The 23653-nt window shown below is 41.5% G+C and overlaps 1 protein-coding gene across 1 annotated transcript in view; it reads right to left on the bottom strand.

Annotated features, from left to right (window-relative positions):
* The window catches only part of LOC134359262 (E3 ubiquitin-protein ligase Hakai-like), a 52836-nt gene that overhangs the window by 11089 nt on the left and 18094 nt on the right, over window positions 1-23653 (bottom strand). The window contains exon 5 of the mRNA XM_063072222.1: window positions 12693-12766. Coding sequence (XP_062928292.1) covers window positions 12693-12766 — 74 coding nt within the window. The remainder of the gene's footprint in view (window positions 1-12692; window positions 12767-23653) is intronic.

The raw sequence follows: 23653 nt of genomic DNA, 5'->3' as shown, positions 1-23653 counted from the left end.
AGCACTAATCACGATGGAGCCATGCATCCCAGCCCGTCACCGCAAACTGCTAAGGGTCCTTCATTCCCACAAGAGGATGGTGGGGAGGGAGAGTATTACTCTGATACAACTATTGTCAGCTCGAGCGGCACAGAAGTTTGCAGTCCAGGTCAGCCCAGCCATTCGTGCTCAAAGATCTGCCTCACTAAGGTATACCCTAAGGGAGCCAAAGACAAGGCCATCAAGGCCTATGTAATTCTGGATGACCAGAGCAACCGCTCACTAGTGAGACCAGAGTTCTTCGAGTTGTTCAGCGTAAAGGGTAATCCATTCCCATACTACCTCAGAACTTGCTCTGGCATCGCAGAAACATATGGCAGGAGGGCAGAAGGCTTCCAGCTCGAGTCACTGGATGTCAAAGTTGTCATCAGTCTCCCTCCACTCTTAAGAGTGCAATGAGATCTTAAATAACCGATTCAAGATTCCGACACCAAGCGCAGTGCTACACCAGCCCAATCTCCACCACATTGCCAAGCACATCCCAGAACTGGATCTGGAAGCAGAAATACTCCTGCTACTCGGAAGAGACCATCTTAGGGTGCACAAAATCAGGCAGCAGGTCAATGGACCACACAACGCCCCCTTTGCCCAACGTCTGTGGGCTGGGTGGTGATAGGAGAGGTGTGCCCTGGCAATGTACACAAACCGAGAGTTAACACGCTCAAGACTAACATGCTAGAGAGTGGCCGCCCTTCAACTTCTCAGCCCACCACAAGTATTACGTGTATTAAGGAAGCACAACAAAGGCACGAGCATAGTAAACTAAACTGAGAAGACACTCAGTCACTCAGTCAGTCATTGCTCAAACTAAGCACGTTAATAAACTTGCTCCATCGGTGGAAGACGCCATCTTCTTAAAAATTATGGACACAAAGGTCTTTAGAGACGAAGCGAATAACTGGGTCACCCCACTACCATTGAGAGAACCATGCCAGCGCTTGCCAAACAACAAAGAGCAGGCAGTCAGCCAGTTCACATCTTTACAACAAACCCTGAAAAGGAAACCTGAGACCAGTTACAGAGGTTGTTCTACTTCTACCTAAAGACTGATCTAGAGACTAAAGTTCTCACTCTTCCTTCAGTTAGTCCTGACAAAGGGTCTCGGCCTGAAACGTCGACTGCGCCTCTTCCTATAGATGCTGCCTGGCCTGCTGCGTTCACCAGCAACTTTGATGTGTGTTGATACGCTTTAAATGATTTGTTAGTAACTATTTTCTATTTAAAGTTAAAGGTTGATAATTATGTTACAGTATAACAAAGGTAAATTCATTGTCTATGGTATATCGCGGCACGCGATGACGTCACGTCTCATGTGCAACCTCCGGTTCGGAGAAGGTGTGAAGAAGGGTGCCATGCGTGCAGCTTGATCGTGAAGAACTACGTTTCTACCCACAAAAAAAATTATAGAACCAATGCCGTAAGTTCATAAGAATGTATTTGAAGTAAAAATATTAATGCATTTCTGTTAAGGAAGCGGCGGTTGGTGTGGTTTTTCAATTTCAAACACGGGGTCGGCTCGAGCCTGATGGCGGTTTGACACGACTCCCTCACCCGCTACTCGGGGCGGCTGGAGACACTCACTAAAAGAAGAGAGCACGCAAATGAAACAATGGCTGTATATGTTTGCATTTTTTTATCAACAGTTTTCACCATACGATGCTAATGTGGAAGAGTGAACAGTGAATGGTTAACCTTACTACGACTCTGTCTTCATTGGCTCCAGTTTAGCTTGGAGTTTCAACACACTGCACGAGAACATTATAATATCATAAGTAATTAAATCCTCCTATAATATATATATAAAAGCCCTATTAGTAGGAAAAAACTACCAATTAGTTGATTAAAAAAGAAACAAAAAAAAACATCAAACCAGGTATTAGATTAAAGGAACAAATCCCCTTATCTTCTTTTCTCAGTCTAATGTTCAGACAATCATTTAGACAGTCATACTTGAGCCATAAATCTTCTTTCCAAAGGAAAACCAATAATATGCAATAATGAACAAATTTCCTTATCTTCTTTTATTAGTCTCTCAATGAAACATACAAATGACCTTCATAAATCTTTATTCTAAAATGCGAATACTATACAGATAGCCAAACCTCCTTCCAGATAGTTCATTCAGTAGCGGTGTCAGTAACAGCAGCAGGTATAGCCTGAACAAAGTCCAGTGCAGCTTTTGGATCAAAAAAGTACGAGGAGGAGAATTAGCAGGAAAAACTTTAATTCTTCTCAGATACCGCAGAGAGGGAAACAGTTTCTTATCATTTGCCTGTTTCATTACCAGAGCAAATTCTGAACTTTGTTCCATTACCTCTCTCGGGTAATCATCGTAAAAACAGAGCTCAGATTCCATAAATCTAAAAACTGTTTTCTTGCCTGTCGCATTATTTGATCTTTAATTTTAAAGTGATGAAAGCAAACCAGAACTGATCTTGGTTTACTTGAATCCTTCAATTTTGAAGTAAACGCCCTGTGTGCCCTTTCTATAGCAGGCAGCTCTAATAAAATGGTAGGAAACGAAGGGTGAAAAAGCTTACCAAAGTAAGCAGTTAAGTCTCCATCTTCAGCTCCTTCTTGCAGCCCAACAACTCGTATATTCTTTCGGCGAGACCTAGTTTCCAGGTCTATAATCTTATTTTGATATCTTTCCAAACGAGTTATAGCTTCAGACAACTTTTGCTTAGTTATCTTCAATTCCTCTTGATGTGTAATAACTTGAGTTTCCAGGTCCTTTAAGTTTTCCCAGAAATGACTTCATTTCATTACTATTCTTTTCCAGTTGGTTTTTAATTGATCCTTTCTGATCCTTAATTAAATTCAGTGTCCGGACAACATCTTCAGCCCATGATGGCATTTCATCAGATCTTTCCTTTTGCAACTTTCCTTTCCCATGACCTTTATCACTAGGTTCAGATAAATTCTTCCCACTTCTCGTAGACAGACATATTGTTCCCCCTCAAGAATCAGCAAGTAAAAATTTTAAATTCAAAGTTTAAACTAGGGGGAGAGAAAGAAAACTAAGAGCAGCACAAAATTACTGCTACTCCATTTGCAGCAGGGGTGGTCTCCCGTTGTTCCATTGTTTAAAAAGGGTTCTCAGAGTAAACCTAGCAATTATTGGCCTGTGAGTTAGACGTCAGTGGTGAGTAAATTGATGGGAAGTATTCTTAGAGATAGTATATACAATTAACTGGATAGACAGGGTCTGATTAGGAACAGTCAACATGGATTTGTGCGTGGAAGGTCACATTTGACAAATCTTATTGAATTTTTTGAAGAGGTTACTAGGAAAGTTGACAAGGGTAAAGCGGTGGATGTTGTCTATATGGACTTTAGTAAGGCCTTTGACAAGGTTCCACGTGGAAGGTTGGTTCGGAAGGTTCAATCGTTGGTATTAACATTGAATTAGTAAAATGAATTCAGCAGTGGCTGGATGGGAGACGCCAGACAGTGGTGGTGGATAACTGCTTGTCAGATTGGAGGCCGGTGACTGGTGGTGTGCCTCAGGGATCTGTACTGGGTCCAATGCTGTTTGTCATATACATTAATGATCTGGATGATGGAGTGGTAAATTGGATGAGTAAGTATGCAGATGATACTAAGATAGGTGGAGTTGTGGATAATGAAGTAGGTTTTCAAAGCTTGCAGAGAGATTTAGGCGAGTTAGAAGAGTGCACTGAAAGACGGTAGATGGAGTTTAATGCTGATAAATGTGAGGTGCTACATTTTGGTAGGACTAATCAAAATAGGACATACATGGTAAATGGTAGGGCATCGATGAATGCAGTAGAACAGAGGTATCTAGGAATAATGGTGCACAGTTCCCTGAAGGTAGAATCTCATGTGGATAGGGTGGTGAAGAAAGCTTTTGGTATGCTGGCCTTTATAAATCAGAGCATTGAGTATAGGAGTTGGGATGTAATGTTGAAATTGTACAAGGCACCGGTGAGGCCAAATTTGGAGTATTGTGTACAGTTTTGGTCACCGAATTACAGGAATGATGTCAACAAAATAGAGAGAGTATAGAGAAGATTTACTGGAATATTACCTGGGTTTCATCACCTAAGTTACAGAGAAAGGTTGAACACGTTGGGTCTTTATTCTTTGGAATGTACAAGGTTGAGGGGGGACTTGATAGAGGTATTTAAAATTATGAGGGGAATAGATAGAGTTGACGTGGATAGGCTTTTTCCATTGAGAGTTGGGGAGATTCAAACAAGACATGAGTTGAGAGTTAAAGGGCAAAAGTTTAGGGGTAACATGAGAGGGAACTTCTTTACTCAGAGAGTGGTAGCTGTGTGGAATGAGCTTCCAGCAGAAGTGGTTGAGGCAGGTTTGATGTTGTCGTTTAAAGTTAAATTGGACAGCTATATTGACAGGAAAGGAATGGAGGATTATGGGCTGAGTGCAGGTCGGTGGGACTAGGTGAGAGTAAGAGTTCGGCACGGACTAGAAGGGCCAAGATGGCCTGTTTCCCTGCTGTAATTGTTATATGGTTATATGCCTGCTTCAGGTATCCACTATTCTCTGTCTAAATAACATGTCTCATCCACCTTTAAACTTCCCCCCTTGCCTTAAATGCATGATCTCTAGTATTTGAAATTTAGACTCTGAGAAAACGATTCTACTGTCTACCCTACCTAGGCTTCTCATAATTTTACAATTTTCTTTCAAGTGCTCCCTCAGCCTTTGAAGCTCTAGAGTAAATAACCCAAGTTCATTAACCGCACACCCACCCCACAGCTCATGCTCTCCTTATCCAGGTAGCATCCTGAACCCACTTCACACCACTTCTGCAGCTTCTCCAAAACCTCCACATCCTTAATCTAATGAGACAGCCAGAATTATATACTAATGCTCCAAATGTGGCCTCATAAAAGACTGATATACTTGCTCTGCACTGTGACCAATGAAGACAAGCATGCCTATTTCTCCTTTACAACCCTGTCTGCTTGTGTTCCACTTTAAGGGAGCTATGGACCTGGGCCCCAAAATCCCTTTGTACATCACTGCTTCATTGCTGTGAAGTATCCTGCCAGTAACTGTAGTTACCCCTTACGTTTGACCTCCCACAATGCAACACCTCACACTTGCTCAGATTAAACTACAAACGTTTGTGCATCTGCCATTTCTCTCTCCATTTATGTAACTGATGATACAGCAGGATATACATTTGAAAACATACTAACTCAGTCATCCACATATTCATTCAAGTCACTTGGATTCATAGAGCACTTCAGCATAGAAACAGGTCCTTTGAACAATCTAGGCCATGCGGAATTGTTATTCTGCCTAGTCCCAATGACTCAAACCTGGCCCAGAGCCCTCCATACCCCTCCCATCCATGTACTTATCCAAACTTCTCTTAAATGTTGAAATCAAACCCACATTCACCAATTCTACTGGCAGCTTGTTCCACACTCGCACCCCCTGAGTGAAGAAGTTAGCCCCCCTCAGGTTCCCCTTAAATATTTCACTTCTTGAATTAGTCTTATTCAACCTCAGTGGAAAAAGCCTGCTTGCATTTACCACTGAAGCCAATGTCGAATACAATTTATTACCTCAGATAGAATGACAAGCTTATTAAAGGCCTTACTCAAGTCAACATCCACTGTCTTTCCTTCATCAACCTTCCTGGTGACCTTCTCGAAAAACTCTATGAGGTTGGTTAGACATGACCTGCCATGCACAAAGCCAAGTTCACTGTCCCAAATTGGGCCATGTCTCTCCAAATACAGTGGATTCCACTTAATTGGGCCATTAGTAAATCAGGGCAGCCATTTATTTGGAACAACTCTCAAAGAACAAATTTTACTTGAGAAAATAGCCAGGGTTCCTTTCATTTATTTGGGACACTATATCGCTTAAATGGGAGAGGAGACTGTTGCTGACCAGTTTCTAACTATGGTCAGTTGCGTGCACTTGTGTGGCCATTAGACACTACACCATGCTTTCAGCAATCATAAAAATCTGCAGATGCTAGAAATCCAGGCAACATACAGAAAATGCTGCAGGAACTCAGCAAGTCAGGCAACATCTATGGAAAAGAGTAAACAGTCAATGTTTTGGGCAGAGATCCCTCATCAGGACTGAAAATTAAAGATGAGAAGTCAGAGTAAGAAGGAGGGGAAAGGGTAAAAGTACAAGGTGGTAGGTGATAGATGAAACCAGGATAGGGGGAGAGTTGAAGTAAAGAGCTGGGAAGTTGATTGGTAAGAGATAAAGGGCTGGAGAAGGAGAAATCTGATAGGAGAGTAGAAGACCATGGAAGAAAGAGAAGGGAGAGGAGCACCAGAGGGAGATGATAAAAATTGATGTTTATGCCATCAGGTTAGCCAGATACAATACAAGGTGTTGCTCCTCCAACCTGAGTGTGGCCTCATCACGGCAGTAGGAATGGGAAGTGGAATTGAAATGGCCACTGGAAGATCTCACCTTTTCTGGCGGACAGGGTATAAGTGCTCCACAAAACGGTCTCCCAATCTACGTCAGGTCTCGCTGATATACAAGAGGCCACACTGTGAGCACCGAGTACAGTAGATAACTCCAAAAGACTCACAGGTCACCTCACCTTGAAGGACCGTTTGAGGCCCTGAATGGTAGTGAGGGAGAAGGTGTAGGGGCAGGTATACAACTTGTTCCGCTTGCAAGGATAGGTACCATGAGGGAGGGAAATCTGTGGAAAGTGGAGGGAGGGAAAGATGTGCTTGCTCGGTGGTGGTATCTCCTTGGAGATGGCAGAAGTTATGGAGAATTATATGCTGGACACAGAGGCTGGTGGGGTGGTAGGTGAGGGTGCCGGGAGGATGAGGTGAGAGCAGATGTGGGTGAAATGGAAGAGATGTAGGTGAGAGCAGCATTTTACTGCCCCTTTCTTTGAAGGAGGAGGACATCCCATTTGCTCTGGAATGAAAGCCTCATCCTGAGAGCAGATGCGGCAGAAATGGAGGAACAGAGAGAAGGGGATGGTAGTTTTGCAAGTGACAGGGTACGTACAGTCCAGGTAGCTGTGAAAATCAGTAGGTTTATAAAAGATATCAGTAGATAAACTGTCAGAGGTAGAGAGATTGAGAAAGGGAGGGAGGTATTGGAAATGGACCAGGTAAAGTTGACGGCAGGTTGGAAGTTGGAGGAAATTTGATTAAGTTGATAAGCTCAGCATGGGTGCAGGAACCAGCACCAATGCAGTTATCGATGTAGTGTAGGAAACATCAGGGAATAATACTGGTGTAGGCTTGGAATATAAACTGTTCCATGTAGCCGACAAAATGGCAGGCAACAGGAATTCTGCAGATGCTGGAAATTCAAGCAACACACATCAAAGTTGCTGGTGAACGCAGCAGGCCAAGCAGCATCTATAGGAAGAGGTGCAGTCGACGTTTCAGGCCGAGACCCTTCGTCAGGACTAACTGAAGGAAGAGTGAGTAAGGGATTTGAAAGCTGGAGGGGGAGGGGGAGATGCAAAATGATAGGAGAAGACAGGAGGGGGAGGGATAGAGCCGAGAGCTGGACAGGTGATAGGCAAAAGGGGATACGAGAGGATCATGGGACAGGAGGTCCGGGAAGAAAGACGGGGGGGGGTGACCCAGAGGATGGGCAAGAGGTATATTCAGAGGGACAGAGGGAGAAAAAGGAGAGTGAGAGAAAGAATGTGTGCATAAAAATGAGTAACAGATGGGGTACGAGGGGGAGGTGGGGCCTAGCGGAAGTTAGAGAAGTCAATGTTCATGCCATCAGGTTGGGGGCTACCCAGACGGAATATAAGGTGTTGTTCCTCCAACCTGAGTGTGGCTTCATCTTTACAGTAGAGGAGGCCGTGGATAGACATGTCAGAGTGGGAATGGGATGTGGAATTAAAATGTGTGGCCACTGGGAGATCCTGCTTTCTCTGGCGGACAGAGCGTAGATGTTCAGCAAAGCGGTCTCCCAGTCTGCGTCGGATCTCACCAATATATAAAAGGCCACATCGGGAGCACCGGACGCAGTATATCACCCCAGTCGACTCACAGGTGAAGTGATGCCTCACCTGGAAGGACTGTTTGGGGCCCTGAATGGCAGGCACCCATGTGAGTGCCCATGGCTACACCTTCATTTACAATCAAAAAGAACATGGCAGTGTACACTAGACGAATTCCTCCATTGATAACTATTAGGAACCAATACTCACTTATGGTACTGTAGAAATGTTCCAATTTGCTCTGTATTTCATTTAAACACATAATTTGTTACTCAAATGACATTTGCCTTTTTTAATATACCTTTTTGACTACTATATTTCCATGAAAAGTAGGTTCATTGGGGCAGCTGCTTAATTGGGCCAAAATGCACTGGTCCCAATTAACCAGAATCCACTGTCCTTATACATTCGGTCCCTTAGAATACTTTCCAATAACTTACCCACTACTGAAGTCAGGCTCACTGGTCTATAAATTACTGGCTTATTCTCACAGCCTTTCTTAAACAACAGAAACACATCAGCTGTCCTCCAAATCTCCGGACTTTTTTAATATTTCTGCTGAGGCCCTCTAATTTCTGCAGTAGTCTCCCAAAGTTCCAAGGGGACAATCTGTCAGGAATTTGACAGTTCGCCGCAAGACAGCAAGCACCTCCTCCTCTGTAATCCATATAAGGTCCATGACCTGACTGATGTTTTTTCTCGGTGTCCGACTCCCGAGTAAATATAGGTATTTTAAAAAAATCCATCTGACCGCCCACCTTCTTCTTACAGTTTATAAAACAAACAGCAGAGGTCCCAGCACTGATCACTGTAGAACCGGAAGTCACAGACCTCCAGATGTATATTTTGAACAGACCATTGGCATGTGCTCATTTATTTCTACTTTGTTAAAATGAACAATTTTTGAAGGAATTATTAGTTTGGCTTCTGAAGACAGTTTTGTCTGCAAATCAGCCTAATATGTAGATAATGGACCAATGTAATTGTAGTGATCTGTCTGATAACTTTGCTTGCAGACCAGTCAGGTTTTTTTTAAAATCAAAAGTGGTTGATTTTTATATTGGTCTCCCAAAATAACTGGAGGGATTTGCTAAATATTTCCTTTGTGCTGTGCACTATTGATTTTGAGTTGGGTTCCTAAGTCTTATCAAATAATCCCTGATACCTTACAATATTACAAATATTATAAAGTAATTTATTTGAAATGTAATTCCTAAATTATGGAATTTATTACCTAAAACTACAAGTGATACAGACTCAGTTGACACTTTTAAAAGCCAACTTGAATCCTATTTAACTTTTAACTAACATCTTTTTGTCTTTTATTTTCATGCTTGCATTTTATCCCATTGTAAAGCACTTTGAACTTTATGAAACATCTGTATGAAAAGTGCTCTATAAATAAGTTATTATCCCAAATGGGAAGTACAAAATGGAAGACCACTTGGTCCAACCGATGAATGCTGATGTTTGGTGAATTTATTTACTATTGTCACATGTATTGAGCGACAGTGAAGAACTTTATGGATGGTATGCAAAATATTGATCATTTCAGCATTAGTACATTGAGATAATACACGGCAGAAGTAATAACAGAATGCAGAAGTGTTAACAGTTACAGTGAACATGTGGTGTAGGCTGACAATAATGTGCAAAGCTATGATGTGGTAGATTGTGTGGTCAAGATCTTAGCTTTGTTCAATAGCCTTATCTAAGGGAAGAATTGTCTACTTGCAGCTACTTTCTACTTTCCAGATTGCCATGAAAGGATACCTTTTTTATGGATAGCATTCAAATCCTTGTCAGAACTTAGATTAAAACGTTTCTTCTAATTTCCGAGTATGATTTAAACCCACGTCTGTGCAATCAAACTAATTCATGATCTAAAATTTCTGAACATCCATTGCCCGGCTTTTCTGTTGACCAATCCAGGAATTCATCAAGCTACTTTACCAGCCCATTTCTTTAAATTACTTAGTCCAACAAATAAATGCTCTTGTTGCCTAAACTAATACCACAAGAACAACTGTACTTTTCCTGTCTTTATTGAACCTGTTCTTTAATCATTCACAGTCCAGGCTGGAAAAAGGATGTGAACCTCTGTATTTAATAACAACTGGAGCCTCCTTCAGCAGCAATAACCTGCTCCAAATGCTTCCTGTAGCTGCTGATCAGACTTTCAAATTGGCAAAAAAGAATTTTAGAACATTCCTCCATAGAAAACTATTTCAGTTCATCAATATTTTTGGGGTACCTTGCTTGAACAGTCCTCTTCAGGTCATGCCATAGCACTTCAATTGGGTTAAGGTCTGGAATCTTGACTTGACCATTCCAAAACACAATTATTTTCTTTTTAAACCATTCTGTTGTTGATTTATAATTTACTCTTGTGTTTTAGTTCATTATCTTGTGGCATTAACCAACTTCTATTAAGCTTCAGGTGACGGACACTACCCTGACGTTCTCCTGTAAAATGTCGATATAATTTTGAATTCATTGTTCCTTCAACAACTACTGTCCAGGCCCTGAGGTAGCAAAGTAGCCTCAAACCATGATGTTCCTTCCGTGAACTATGAAAGGCCTTAGTAGAGTGCATGTGAAGAGGATGTTTCCTATGGTGGAAGAGTATCAGACCAAATGACACAGCCTCAGAATAGAGGGGCATCCTTTTCGAACCAAGATGAGGAGTAGTGAGTCTGTGGAACTCATTTTTTAATCTATATTTAAGGCAGAGGTTGATAGACTCTTGATTGGTCAGGGCTTGAAGGTATACAGGGAGAAGGCAGGAGATTGGGGTTGAGAGGAAAATTGGATCAGTCATGATGAAATGACGGAGCAGACTTGATGGGCCAAATAGTCTTATTCTGCTCCTCTATCATATGGTCTTATAAAACCCTGGTTAGATCACACTTGGAATATTGTGCTCAGTTCTGGTCATTTCTTTGCATCAAGCAATGGGTGAACCACAGACTGTGTGCATTAAGGAAAGAGTATTGATAATTCAACAGGAAGTGCAGGAAATACATACAGTATTGTACAAAAGTTGTAGGCACAGATATATGGTATCCAAGGCCTTTGCTCAGTACTCAATTTGTCAATGTGGAGCAGAGAGCAAGCTTGTAAATACGGCGGCAGCAAAGGATGTTGGGAATGGAAAGGATGGAGCAGCACAGGAGGGATGTGGGACAGGGCAGAGAAGGAGGGGTTGCACAGATACAGACACACCCGGCCATGAGACAGCTGGCAAAATCATTTGACTGCAAACAATTGGTTTATTGATCATTTCAGAATGATGCTTCCCACTCCCTCCCTTCTCCCAACCATGATCCTCCTTTTCCTGCCCCTTCCCACTCAGTCCATAATACAGACCTGTTATCATCACTCACATATTCCATGAATTTTTTTTTTTTTTGCAGCAGTATAATCCAAAACATAAAATTACTACAATACACTGCAAAACTCTTAGGATATACGAGGGGTGATTGAAATGTTCGTGGCCTAAGGTAGAAGGAGTCAATTTTAGAAAACCTAGCACATTTACTTTGCAACATAGTCCCCTCCTACATTTACACACTTAGTCCGGCGGTCGTGGAGCATACGGATCTTGGACCTCCAGAAAGTGTCCACAGATGGGTGATTGATAAGTTCATGGCCTAAGGCAGACGGAGATGAGTTATACAGCTCTCGTTACATGCATATGCAGGTCAACTCTGAGCGATTATGCAGGAAGTTTGAAGTTAATAACTCATCTCGTTCTACCCGAGGGCACGGACTTATCAATCACACCTCGTATATAAATATATACAGTACAGCACGGTACTGTGCGTAAGGCACCAACTGCCGAGAGAAACCAAAGCATCTTTTCAGGACAATGACCGTTCTTCATTCTCAGTGGTTCAATCACTGATAAATGAACCTTTGAAATCCACAGATGCTACTTGACCAGAGTTTTTCCAGCATTTTTAAAATTTCTAGTTTCTGCAGATCAGTATTAAGGGTTGTAGGGAAGTTACGTGATATTATGGTAATTCTGAAGCTCAGAGAACGTTAGACAATAGTGTGAATCTCAAGTTGTTCTTGTTCACTACCTAAACACAAGAGAGTCTACAAATTACTGAAAATCTAGAGTAACACAAAATGGAAAGGAATAAATAGTCATTGTTTTGGGCTGAGACTCTTCATCAGGACTGTCTACTTGTTCCCTACCTACCATGATAAAGCTCCCCAAGTAAATTGATTAAAAGAAAACTTTAGAAAATAATGAAAAACCAAGCAATTCTATGGATAACAATATGGGTGGTAAATCAGCTTGCGGTTATAATAGTGGCCCTACAAAAGAAAGGCACCTTTCTTTTGATGGTTAACTATCAGCAAAATACAAGCAACACATACAAAATGCTGGAAGAACTCAGCAGGCTAGGCAGCATCTATGGAAAAGAGTACAGTTGATGTTTCATGCCAAGACCTTTCGGCATGACTAGACAAGACGAGGAATAGATTACAAGGTTGCGTTGAATACTAGATGTCGACACTTGCAAATAGTGCTATATACCAGTTACAGTTCTCATGTAATCTGCACAATCTTGTACATTTGAATAAAATTAGAGAATAAAACCCATGCTAAGCAGTTGGAAAATAATGTCATGAATATCATCTGAGAAATACAGGTTCTTATTAGTAGATGTGATCTTACCCAGGACATATCCTGTCCCCCTTTCTCTCTTGCAAACTTGCACAGTTGAAACAAAAAACATGTTTGCATGGAATCTGTAAAGAAATTAAAACATCAAAACATGAGATTGTGGCTTTCTGCTTACTAGGGACAAAATATTAAATTTATAGGAAAGGCTTGGAAGGAGAAAATTAGATTTTGACTTATCTCCTGCTCTTAAGGATAAGATCAGAAGCTAATGCGTGTCCCAAGGCTGTATGCCCCCACAAGTTGCACTGTTTCAATAAGATCAAACCTGATGATCTTCCATAATTCCACACTCCTGCTTAATCAGCAATTCCCTTGACTCCTACTGATCCTAAAAAAATCTCAGCTGTGAATATTCTATAAAAACAGAGCATCACAGACATCTGAAGTAGAGTTCCAAATTTTTACCAAATTATGAAGAAATACCTCTGATGTCCAACAGTGCATCTGGAAAACACACCTGATTCTCGACTCTATACAAACAAATGAAAATCTCTCAGTAGCCACCCTGCCAAGCACCTTCAGAACGTTGCACTTTTTAAAGTGACCATTCTTCTAAGTTCCACTGGGAAAACTGATGATGGCAGCTCAACAAATGTGGTGTATAGGGGCTGTGGCATGGCTTTTCACAACGCCCTGAAAAGCAGGTTGGTGCAATGTTAAAGCTTGCGATCTAGGGTGTGTTAGACCAATTCAGCAGAAAAAAAGGCCTTTCTGCCCTACTGATCCATTTTGTAGATGCCTATCCAAGTCGGTAAGTTCGCCTGCATCTGGCCAAATCCCCCTTAAACTATGCCTATGAATGTACCTGCCCAACTCTCTTAAAATTTATTATTGTTACCTACTTTCACCATTTCTTCTAGCAGGCTTTCCATATTTGTAAAAATTTACTCCTCAATTTCCTATTAAATCTTTCCCCTCTCACCTTAGACCTATGCCCTGATTCCCCAACCTTATGAAAAAGACAAAAGTGCAATTGCTCTATCTAAGCCCCCTCATGATTTTATACATCTCGACAAGATCGCTCCTTAGTCTTCTACTTTCCAAGGAAGAAAGTCTAACTCCTCTTTGTAACTCAGTCTGGAGTCCTGGCAACATCTTTCTAAACATTTTCCGCACTTTTCCAATAGCACGGTGATGAAAGCTGAACACAAGCCTCCCCAACCTCTTGAACAACTGCAACACAAGATCGTAACTTCTATACTCAATGCCTTGACTGATGAAAGCCAGTGTGCCAAAAGCATTTTTCACTTACAGGGAACTACATAACTGAACCCCAAGGTTTCTCCCCTCAGGCCCTAATATTTACGATGAAAGCCCTTCCTTATCTTGTCTTTAGTATGCTGCCAAATTAGGTTCAAAGCAGGTTTGGCAGAGGGCAGCTGGTTCTCTGGTTTTAAGTCTGTAATCAGTGATTCAGTGCTATGCTCATTGATATTTGTTATTTGCATTAATGACCTGGAAGAGAATGTAAGTTTGTAGTTACCACAGAATTTGGAAGCATCATAGATAATGAAGAAGATTGCACAAGGAAACAGTGGGACGTTGATCAACTGCCATTTGAACAAAGTGGTGACAGATGGAAGTTCACCCTGGTAAGTGTGAGCTTTGTGAAGTGTCAACTTTATGAAGGCAAATACGAGCAAGACATGTACCGTAAATGGCAGGAGTGCTGATTAAAGAGAGATACTGGGGTGCAACTTCATGGTTCCCTGAAAATAGAAAAGGTGCTTTGGATTACAAGTGTTGGGATGTAATGCTGCAACTGGTTAAAACATTGTTTAGGCTGTATTTGTGAAGTATTGCGTATTTGCAAAATGACAGGAAGAATATGGTCGCGCAGAGATTACAGAATGGATTCATCAGGAGATGATGAATGGATGCTGTGAGGAGAGATTGGATAGGCTGGGTTCGTTCTCGCTGGATTGCAAGATCAGCTTGGTATCAGCTCATCCCTCTGCAATTGCACCTTGGACTTTCTGACTAACAAACCACATTCAGTTAAGTTAGACAACCTCTCCTCCTCCACTCTCACCCTGAACACCAGCGTGCCTCAAGGCTGTGTGCTGAGCCCTCTTCTCTACTCCCTCTTCACCTATGACTGTGTTCCTGTACCTGGTTCTAACTCCATAATCAAGTTCGCAGACGACACCACGGTGGTTGGCCTGATCAGAGGGGATGATGAGACGGCCGACAGGGACAAGATCCAGCACCTGGCCGCGTGGAGTGCCAGCAACAACCTGTCCCTTAACACCCAGAAAACCAAGGAGATTATTGTGGACTTCAGGCATGCTAGGGGCCACACTCACGTCCCCATCTACATCAACGTAGCTGTAGTGGAGTGTGGATCAAGCTTCAAATTCCTTGGTGTCCACAGTTCTGAGGATCTCACCTGGTCCTGAACTCCTCCATCCTGATTAAAAAGGCTCAACAGCGCCTTTATTTCCTGCAGAGCATCAAGAAAGCTCACCTCTGTCCCAGGATACTGACAGACTTTTACTGCTGTACCATTGAGAGCATATTCAGCAACTGCATCTCAGTGTGGTATGGCAATTGTCCCGTATCGGACCGCAAAGCACTCCAGCGTGTGGTGAAAACTGTCTAGCGGATTATCGGCACCCAATTGCCCACCATTGAGAACATCTACCATAAATGCTGCCTGGGTATGGCGAAAAGCATTATCAAGGCTGCATCTCACTCTAACCATGGATTTTTTACTCTCCTCCCATCCGGTAGGCGCTAAAGGAGCCTCAGCTCCCACACCAGCAGGCACAGGAAGAGCATCTTCCCTGAGGCTGTGACCCTGCTGAACCTCATATCACAGCACTAAGCAGTATTGCACCCACTTTTATATTTGTGTGCTATAGCACTTACTTTTTATTGCAGTTATTTTGTAAATAACAGTATTCTTTGCATTTCCAGTCAAATGCTAACTGCATTTCATTGGCTTTGTATCTGTACTCGGCACAATGGCAATAAAATTGAATCTAATCTAATCTATAAAATTATGAGGGGTAGATAGGTATGTTAGTCTATTTCTCCCAAAGCAGGTGTGTCTAAAACTAGAGGGCGTAGGTTTAATTTGTGATGGTGGTGGTGGTGGGAGTTGGAATTTAAACAGGTGAGGGGCAAGTTTTTCCGCACAGAGGGTGGTGGTGAAATGAAATGAATTCCCAGAAGAAGTTGCAGAGACGGGTATAATTAGAGTCAAGCAGCATGGAAACAGGCCACTTGACCACCATGTCCACATTGACTTGATAAACACTCTTTCATATTAATCCCATCAATCACAAAAAAAGAGAATATCTGCAGATGTTGGAAATCCAACCAACACACAAAGTCAAAGTTGCTGGTGAACGCAGCAGGCCAGGTAGCATCTATGGAAAAGAGTAGTTGACATTTCAGGCCAAGACTCTTTGCTTTCCTCGTAGATGTGCTGGTTGCCAAGTTAATTAGGCAAGTGTAAATTACCTCAAATGTGAGAAGGAGATAGGTGATGCCAGGTGGATGGAAAAGGTAATAGGCGAGAGAAAGAATCTGAAAGGAAAAGAGAGTGGACCATGGGTAGAAGGAGGGGCACCAGGAGGAGATGATAGACACACAAGAAGAAGAGTTAAGAGGCCAGAGTGGGGAATATAAGGGAGCGGGGGAGAGAGAGAGAAGAATCAAAATACTGGAAGGAGAAATTGATGTCCATGTCATCAGGTAGGCTGGATGATATACCAGATGGTGCTCCTTCACTCAGACAGTGGCTTCATCGCAGCAGATGAGGAGGCCATGTGCCAACATGTTGGATCAGGAATGAGGATAGCTGATAAAATGGCTGGTCACTGGGAAACCGGCAATCATTAAGGACCCATCTCATCCAGACCACGCTCTCTTTGGTCCCACACCACCAAGTTCAGGGAACAGTTATTACCAATCACCAGGCTCCTGAACCTTCACTCATTTCAACACTGAGCTATCCCACACTGTATGTACTTACTTTCAAGGACACTGCAACCCATGTTGTCGGTATTATTTATTTATTGTAATTGCAGTTTTGTCTTTTTATGTATATTGGTTGTTTGCCCGTCTTTGTGTGCAGTTGTTCATTGATTCTATAGTGTTTCTTTGTACCTACTGTGAATACCCACAAGAAAATGAATCTCAAGAGTAGAATATGATGACATATATGTACTTTGATAATAAATCTACTTTGAACATTACCTCCAGACTTTTGAATTTAATGCCTTGACAAATAAAGTCAAGCACGCCATATGCCTTCTTTATAAGCCAATCAACTTATACAGCTACTTTCATAACCTATGGATTTGGACCCCCAAGATCCCTCTGTACATCAACACTGTTAGGGGTCCTGCCATTAACAGTGTACAGTTGCTTTAATTTCATCTCACAATGTGCAACACCTTACCTCTGGCCACATTAAATACCATCTGCCATATCTCCGCCCATATCCGCAACTGATCTCTTCCCTGCTGTGCATCCCTTAGCAATCTTCTGCACTAGCCACAGCACCACTAATCCTTGTACCATCTGTATCCACATTTTCATCAGTTATTTATATCTATCACAAGTAGCAATAAATCCCAACATAGATACTTCAGGAACACTACTAGACTTCCTGCCAGTCCGATTAAACACTACCTTTTAGTCTTCTATGGGCAAGCCAATTTTGAATCCAATTTCCATTCACCAAGAATTCCATGCATCTTAATCTTCTTGATGTGCCTATCATGAGGGACTTTGTCAAACACCTTGATGAAATCCAAGTGCACAGTGTCCACTGCTCTACTTTTATCAATGACTTTCACGCCCCTTCAAAAACTCAATCAAGCCTGTAAGATGTGACTTGACCCACACAAAGCCATGCTGACTGCCTCTAATTAGGCCACAGTTTTCCAAATGCCCTCGTCCTGTCCCCAAGAATCCTCTCCAAAGGTTTCCCTCCTACTCGCGTGAAGATAATCAGAATACAATTTCCAGGCTTTATCCCCATTATCTCACTTTAACAAAGGAGCAACATTGAGTATTTGCCATCCTTCCAGGACCTTGCCTACAGCCAACAGGACACAAAGATCTTGATCAATTCCACAGCATTCTCATCTCTTACTTCTCTAAATAATATGGGGTATATTCCATCAGGCCTGGGGACTTCCCCACCTTAATACTCTTCTTCCTCTTTATCTTTAAATGTCCTAGTATATTATCACACCCACTATCCACCAGTACCTTCTGCTTGCTAAATACCAATGCAAAGTACTCATTTAGGACCTTTACCAGATACTCTGCCTCTAAGCACATGCTCCCTCCCTCATTCTTGTGTGGTCTTATCCTCTCCCTAGTTATCCCTTTGCTCTTGATATATGTGTGTGTGTGTGTGTGGTGTGTATATATACACACACACACATATATACACACTATATATATATATATATACACACATACATATATATATATATACACACATACACACACACACATATATACATACACACACACACACACACATTACATACATACATATATACACATACACAAACCCCCCATTTCCAGAAAAGTTGGGATATTTTCCAAAATGCAATAAAAACAAAAATCTGTGATATGTTAATTCACGTGAACCTTTATTTAACTGACAAAAGTACAAAGAAAAGATTTTCAATAGTTTTACTGACCAACTTAATTGTATTTTGTAAACATACACAAATTTAGAATTTGATGGCTGCAACACACTCAACAGAAGTTGAGACAGAGGCATGTTTACCATTGTGTTACATCACCTTTCCTTTTAATAACACTTTTTAATCGTTTTGGAACTGAGGATACTAATTATAGTAGATTTGCAATTCGAAATTTTGTCCATTCTTGCTTGATATAAGACTTCAGCGGCTCAACAGTCCGTGGTCTCCATTGTCTGATTCTCCTCTTCATGGTGCGCCATACATTTTCAATAGGAGATAGATCTGGACTGGCAGCAGGCCAGTCAAGCACACGCACTCTGTGTCTACAAAGCCACGCTGTTGTAGCCCGTGCAGAATGTGGTCTGGCATTGTCCTGCTGAAATAAGGCTGGACGTCCCGGGAAGAGACGTCGCCTTGATGGCAACACATATCTCTCTCAAATCCTAATATACACCTCAGAGTCAATGGTACCTTCACAGACATGCAACTCACCCATGCCGTGGGCACTGATGCACCCCCATACCATCACAGATGCTGGCTTTTTCTCCTCTCGCTGATAACAATCTGGATGGCCGTTTTCATCTTTGGCACGGAGAACTCGACGCCCGTTTTTTTCCGAAAACAGACTCATCTGACCACAGCACAAGGTTCCATAGTCTTTCGGTCCATCTGAGATGAGCTCGGGCCCAGAGAACTCGCCGGTGTTTCTACATAGAGTTGATGCATAATACAGTTTCAAGTTGCATTTCTGGATGCAGCGAAGGACTGTGTTGAGCGACAATGGTTTTCTGAAGTACTCACGAGCCCAGGTGGCTATACTTGTCACAATAGCATGACTTTCTGTGCACTTTTCAATCTTATTTTAACTCTGTCACAACTTTTGTTGAGTGTGTTGCAGCGATCAAATTTTAAATTTGTGTATATTTACAAAATACAATTAAGTTGGTCAGTAAAACTATTGAAAATCTTTTCTTTGTACTTTTGTCAGTTAAATAAAGGTTCACGTGAATTAACATATCACCAGATTTTTGTATTTATTGCATTTTGGAAAATATCCCAACTTTTCTGGACATGGGGTTTGTATATATATCTTTAATCCTACTCATGGTGCCTCCTATTTATAATCTTCAAGGGCTCTGCTTGATTTTAGCTTCCTAAACTTTACATATGCTTCTATATTCTTCTTGAGTACATTCACCAACTCTGCTTTACATCCAAGGTTCTATATCTGGGTGCTACGGTAATGTAGAGGTTAGCACAGCACTACTACAGCTCAGGCAGTCCAGAGTTCAACTCCAGAAATGTTCTGTAAGGAGTCGCTATATATCCTCCCCATGGAACGGGTTTTCCCTAAGTGCTCTAGTTTCCTTCCAAAAAATAATAAAAAATAAAAATCTTGCTTTCCTTGTCCTTCCTTCTTCCTGGAACATACCTGCTCTGTACTCTGTTCAGTAGATCTTTAAACACCCTCCAAATATTAGATGTAGATTTGCCCAAACAGCTGTTCTCAATTAACTCTTCTTAGTTTATGCTGAGTACTATCACAATCTACCCTACCATAACTTAATAGTCTTCTACAAGATATATACATGTTGTTGTTTGTCAACTATATCAATGATCTGGATGATCATGCGGTTAACTGGGTTAACAAATTTGCGGATGACACTAAGATTGGGGGGTGTAGTGGACAGTGAGAAAGACTATTAGAGTTTGCTGCGGGATCTTAATCAGCTGGAAAAATGTGCCGAGAAGTGGAAGCTAGAATTTAACACAGACTAATGTAAGGTGTCACTTTTGTAGGACCAACCAGAGTAGATCTTCCACAGTGAACAGAAAGACACTGAAGAATTCTATAGAACAAATGGATCTGGTCTCAAATACAGGTCCATAAGTAATTGAAAGTAGCTAGGGTCATAAGGAAAGCTTTTGGCACATTGACATGTTACAAGAGATGGAATGTTAGGGTGAAATTGTTTAAGATGCTGGTGAGGCCTAATTTGGAGTGTTGTGTGCAGGTGTTGCCAGGACTGGAGGTCCTGAGTTATAAGGAAAGGTTGAATAGGTTAGGACTTCATTCCTTGGAATATAGAATAATGAGGGATGATTTGATAGAGGTATACAAAATTATGAGGGGTATAGATAGGGTAAATGCAAGCAGGCTTTTTTCCACTGAAGCTGGGTGGGACTACAACTAGATGTCATAGGTTAAGAGTGAAAGGTGAAAAATATAAGGGGAAAACGAGGGGAAACTTCTTCATTCTGAGGGTTGTGAGAGTGTGGAACGAGTGGTGCATGCGAGCTCGATTTCAACATTTAAGAGAAGTTTGGATCGGTACAAGAATGATAGGGATATGAGGGCAATGGTCCCATTGCAGGTCTCTGGGAGTAGGCACTTTAAATGGTTCCGCTCAGACTAGACACAGGACCTGTTCTTAAGGATTTGTGAGTACCGTTTCTTACATGTTCCTTTCCTGACAGGTTAGTCACCTGGCCAAGTTTATTTTCCAGTATGAAGTCCAATATGTCCTTTCATTTAGCTGGACTTCCTACATACTGATTTAAGAAACCCTCCTGGATGCATCTACCAAGTTCTACCCCTTTTAACTCTAAAGAGGTCAAAGTTTAAATTGGAGAAGTTGGATATCCCCTATGACAACAACCGTGTGGTTTTTGCAGCTTTCTCTAAGATGACTGCATTTCTGTTCCTCAACGTCCCGGTGGCACTTGGGTTCTGTAAAAGGAATCCCATCAAAATGATTGCACCTTTCTTATATTTGAGTTCTGTCCATGTATACTCAGTGAATGAACCCTCTGAGTACAGCTGTGATATTGTCCTTAATTAATAATGCAGCTCTCCCAACCATTACCATAGTCTATATTTATCTAAACATTAAAACGGTGGAACATTAAGCATCCAGTCCTACGCCCATCTCAACCAAGACTCTACAATGGCTATTACATGTTCCATATTCTATGGTCATTACCTTTACCATTTAGACATCCATCATTAAAAATATCTATCCCATCACAGTTGTAAGAAAGAGTTTATGAACCCTTTACAATTACCTCTTTTTTTTGTGTGTTAATTACTCATAAAATGTGGTCTGATCTTCCATTGAAGACACAGTAATAGACAAACACAATCTGCCTGAATTAATACAGTAACACACAAACAATTTTACTTCTTGACAAAACTGAGTACATCATTTAAACAATCACAGTCTAGGTTCAAAAAATATTGGAAACCGCTGGATAATGCCTTCTGCAAAAGCAATTTGGAGTCAGATGTCCCAATCAATGAGATAAGATTAGAGGTGTGGGTTGTTGAGGTGCCCTGCCCTTCAAAAAAGACATGCAAGGTCAGGATACTGACAGAGCCTGCTCCTCTCAAGAAAAATCTGTTTATGTGCACCATGCCTCGATCAAAACAACTTTCAGAGAGCCTTAGAAGAATTGTAGAGATGCATGAAGGTGGAAAACACTACAACAGCATTTCTAAAGACCTGAGTGTACATCATTCCACAGTAAGATAAATTGTCTACAAATGGAAGAAATTCAATACTGTTGCTACTCTCCATAGGAGTGGGCATCCTGCAAAGATCACACCAAGAGCATAACGTGCAATGCTGAAGGAGGTGAAAAAGAACCCAAAGGAAACAGCAAAAGACCTGCAGAAATCTCTAAAACTTGATAAAGTCTCTGTTCATAAGAAAAAAAATTGAACAAGAATGGTGTTCGTGGAAGGACACCACGGAGGAAATAATTGCTCTCCAAAACAAACGCTGCTGTACGTCTCAAATTTGCAAAAGACCACTTGGATGTTACACAACGCCGCTGTGACAATATTCTGTGGATAAATGAGACAAAAGTTGAACTTTTTAGCCAAATTGTATATTGCTATGCTTGACAGAAACAGCAACATCAAAACTTCATCCCAACGGTGAAATATGGTGGAAGGAGTACCATAGTTTGGGAGTGCTTTGCTGCCTCAGGGCATGCAATTTGTTGAAGGAAAATGAATTCAAAAATTGGATCAAGACATTTTACAGGAGAATGTCAGGGTAGCAGTCCGTCACCTGAAGCTGAATAGAAGTTGGATGATCAAACAAGACAATGAACCGAGAAACAAGAGTAAATCAACAACAGAATGGTTTAACAAGAAATTTGTGTTTTGGAATGGCCAAGTCAGAGCCCAGACCTTAACCCTATTGAGATGCTGTGGCATGACTTGAAGAGGGCTGTTCATGCAAGGTACCCTAGAAATATTGATAAACTGAAACAGACTGAATGGAGGAATGGTCTAAAATTCCTCCTCGCCATTGTGCAAATCTCATCAGAAGCTACAGGAAACATTTGTCTAAACATTGTCAACCCTAGGGATAGTATAGTCATCCTCTATTTGGCGGCTATGCCCTCAGGTCCCAGACTCCTCCATTACAGGAAACATCATCTCCACATCCACTCTAACTAGGCTGTTCAACATTCGACAGGTTTCATTGAGATCCCCTCTCATTCTTCTAAATTCCAGCAAGTACAGGTCCAGAGATATCAAATGATGCTGACGAAGGGTCTCGGCCTGAAACGTTGACTGTACCTCTTCCTAGAGATGCTGCTTGGCCTGCTGCGTTCACCAGCAACTTTGATGTGTGTTGTCAGCATAACATCTTTGCTTTTTTCTAGTCCTCTCAAAATTAAGTCTCCCTTTATTCCCACTCTTTGCCTCCTGCCAATCAGCCAATACTCTTAACCATGCTAGTATCTTTCCTACAACACTATGGGTCACTATCTACTTAAATAGCCTCATGTGCGCCATCTGTCAAAGGCCTTTTAAAAATCCAAGTACATAACTTTGACCGATTCTCCTTTGTCTATTCTGCTTGTTATTTCTTCAAAGAATTCCACCAGATTTTGTCATGCTTATTTTGGCCTATTTTATCATGTGCCTCTAAGTACCCTCTGACCTCATTCTTAACAATCGACTCCAACTTCCTCCCAACCACTGAAGTCGGGCTAACTGGCCTATAATTTCCTTTGTCCGGCCTTTCTCCCTTCTTGAAGAATAGAGAGACATTTGCAACTTTCCAGTGCTCCGGAACTATGCCAGGATTAGATTAGATTAGATTCAACTTTATTGTCATTGTGCTTAGTACAGATACAAAGCCAATGAAATGAAGTTAGCATCTGACCAGAAATGCAAAGAATAGTGTTATTTACAAAATAACTGCGAATAAAAAGTAAGTACTACAGCACACAAGTACTAAGACAGTACAATAT

Source organism: Mobula hypostoma, chromosome 20 (assembly GCF_963921235.1).
Source record: "Mobula hypostoma chromosome 20, sMobHyp1.1, whole genome shotgun sequence".
Taxonomy (NCBI): Eukaryota; Metazoa; Chordata; class Chondrichthyes; order Myliobatiformes; family Myliobatidae; genus Mobula; species Mobula hypostoma.
This window is presented reverse-complemented; position numbering and strand designations above follow the sequence as displayed.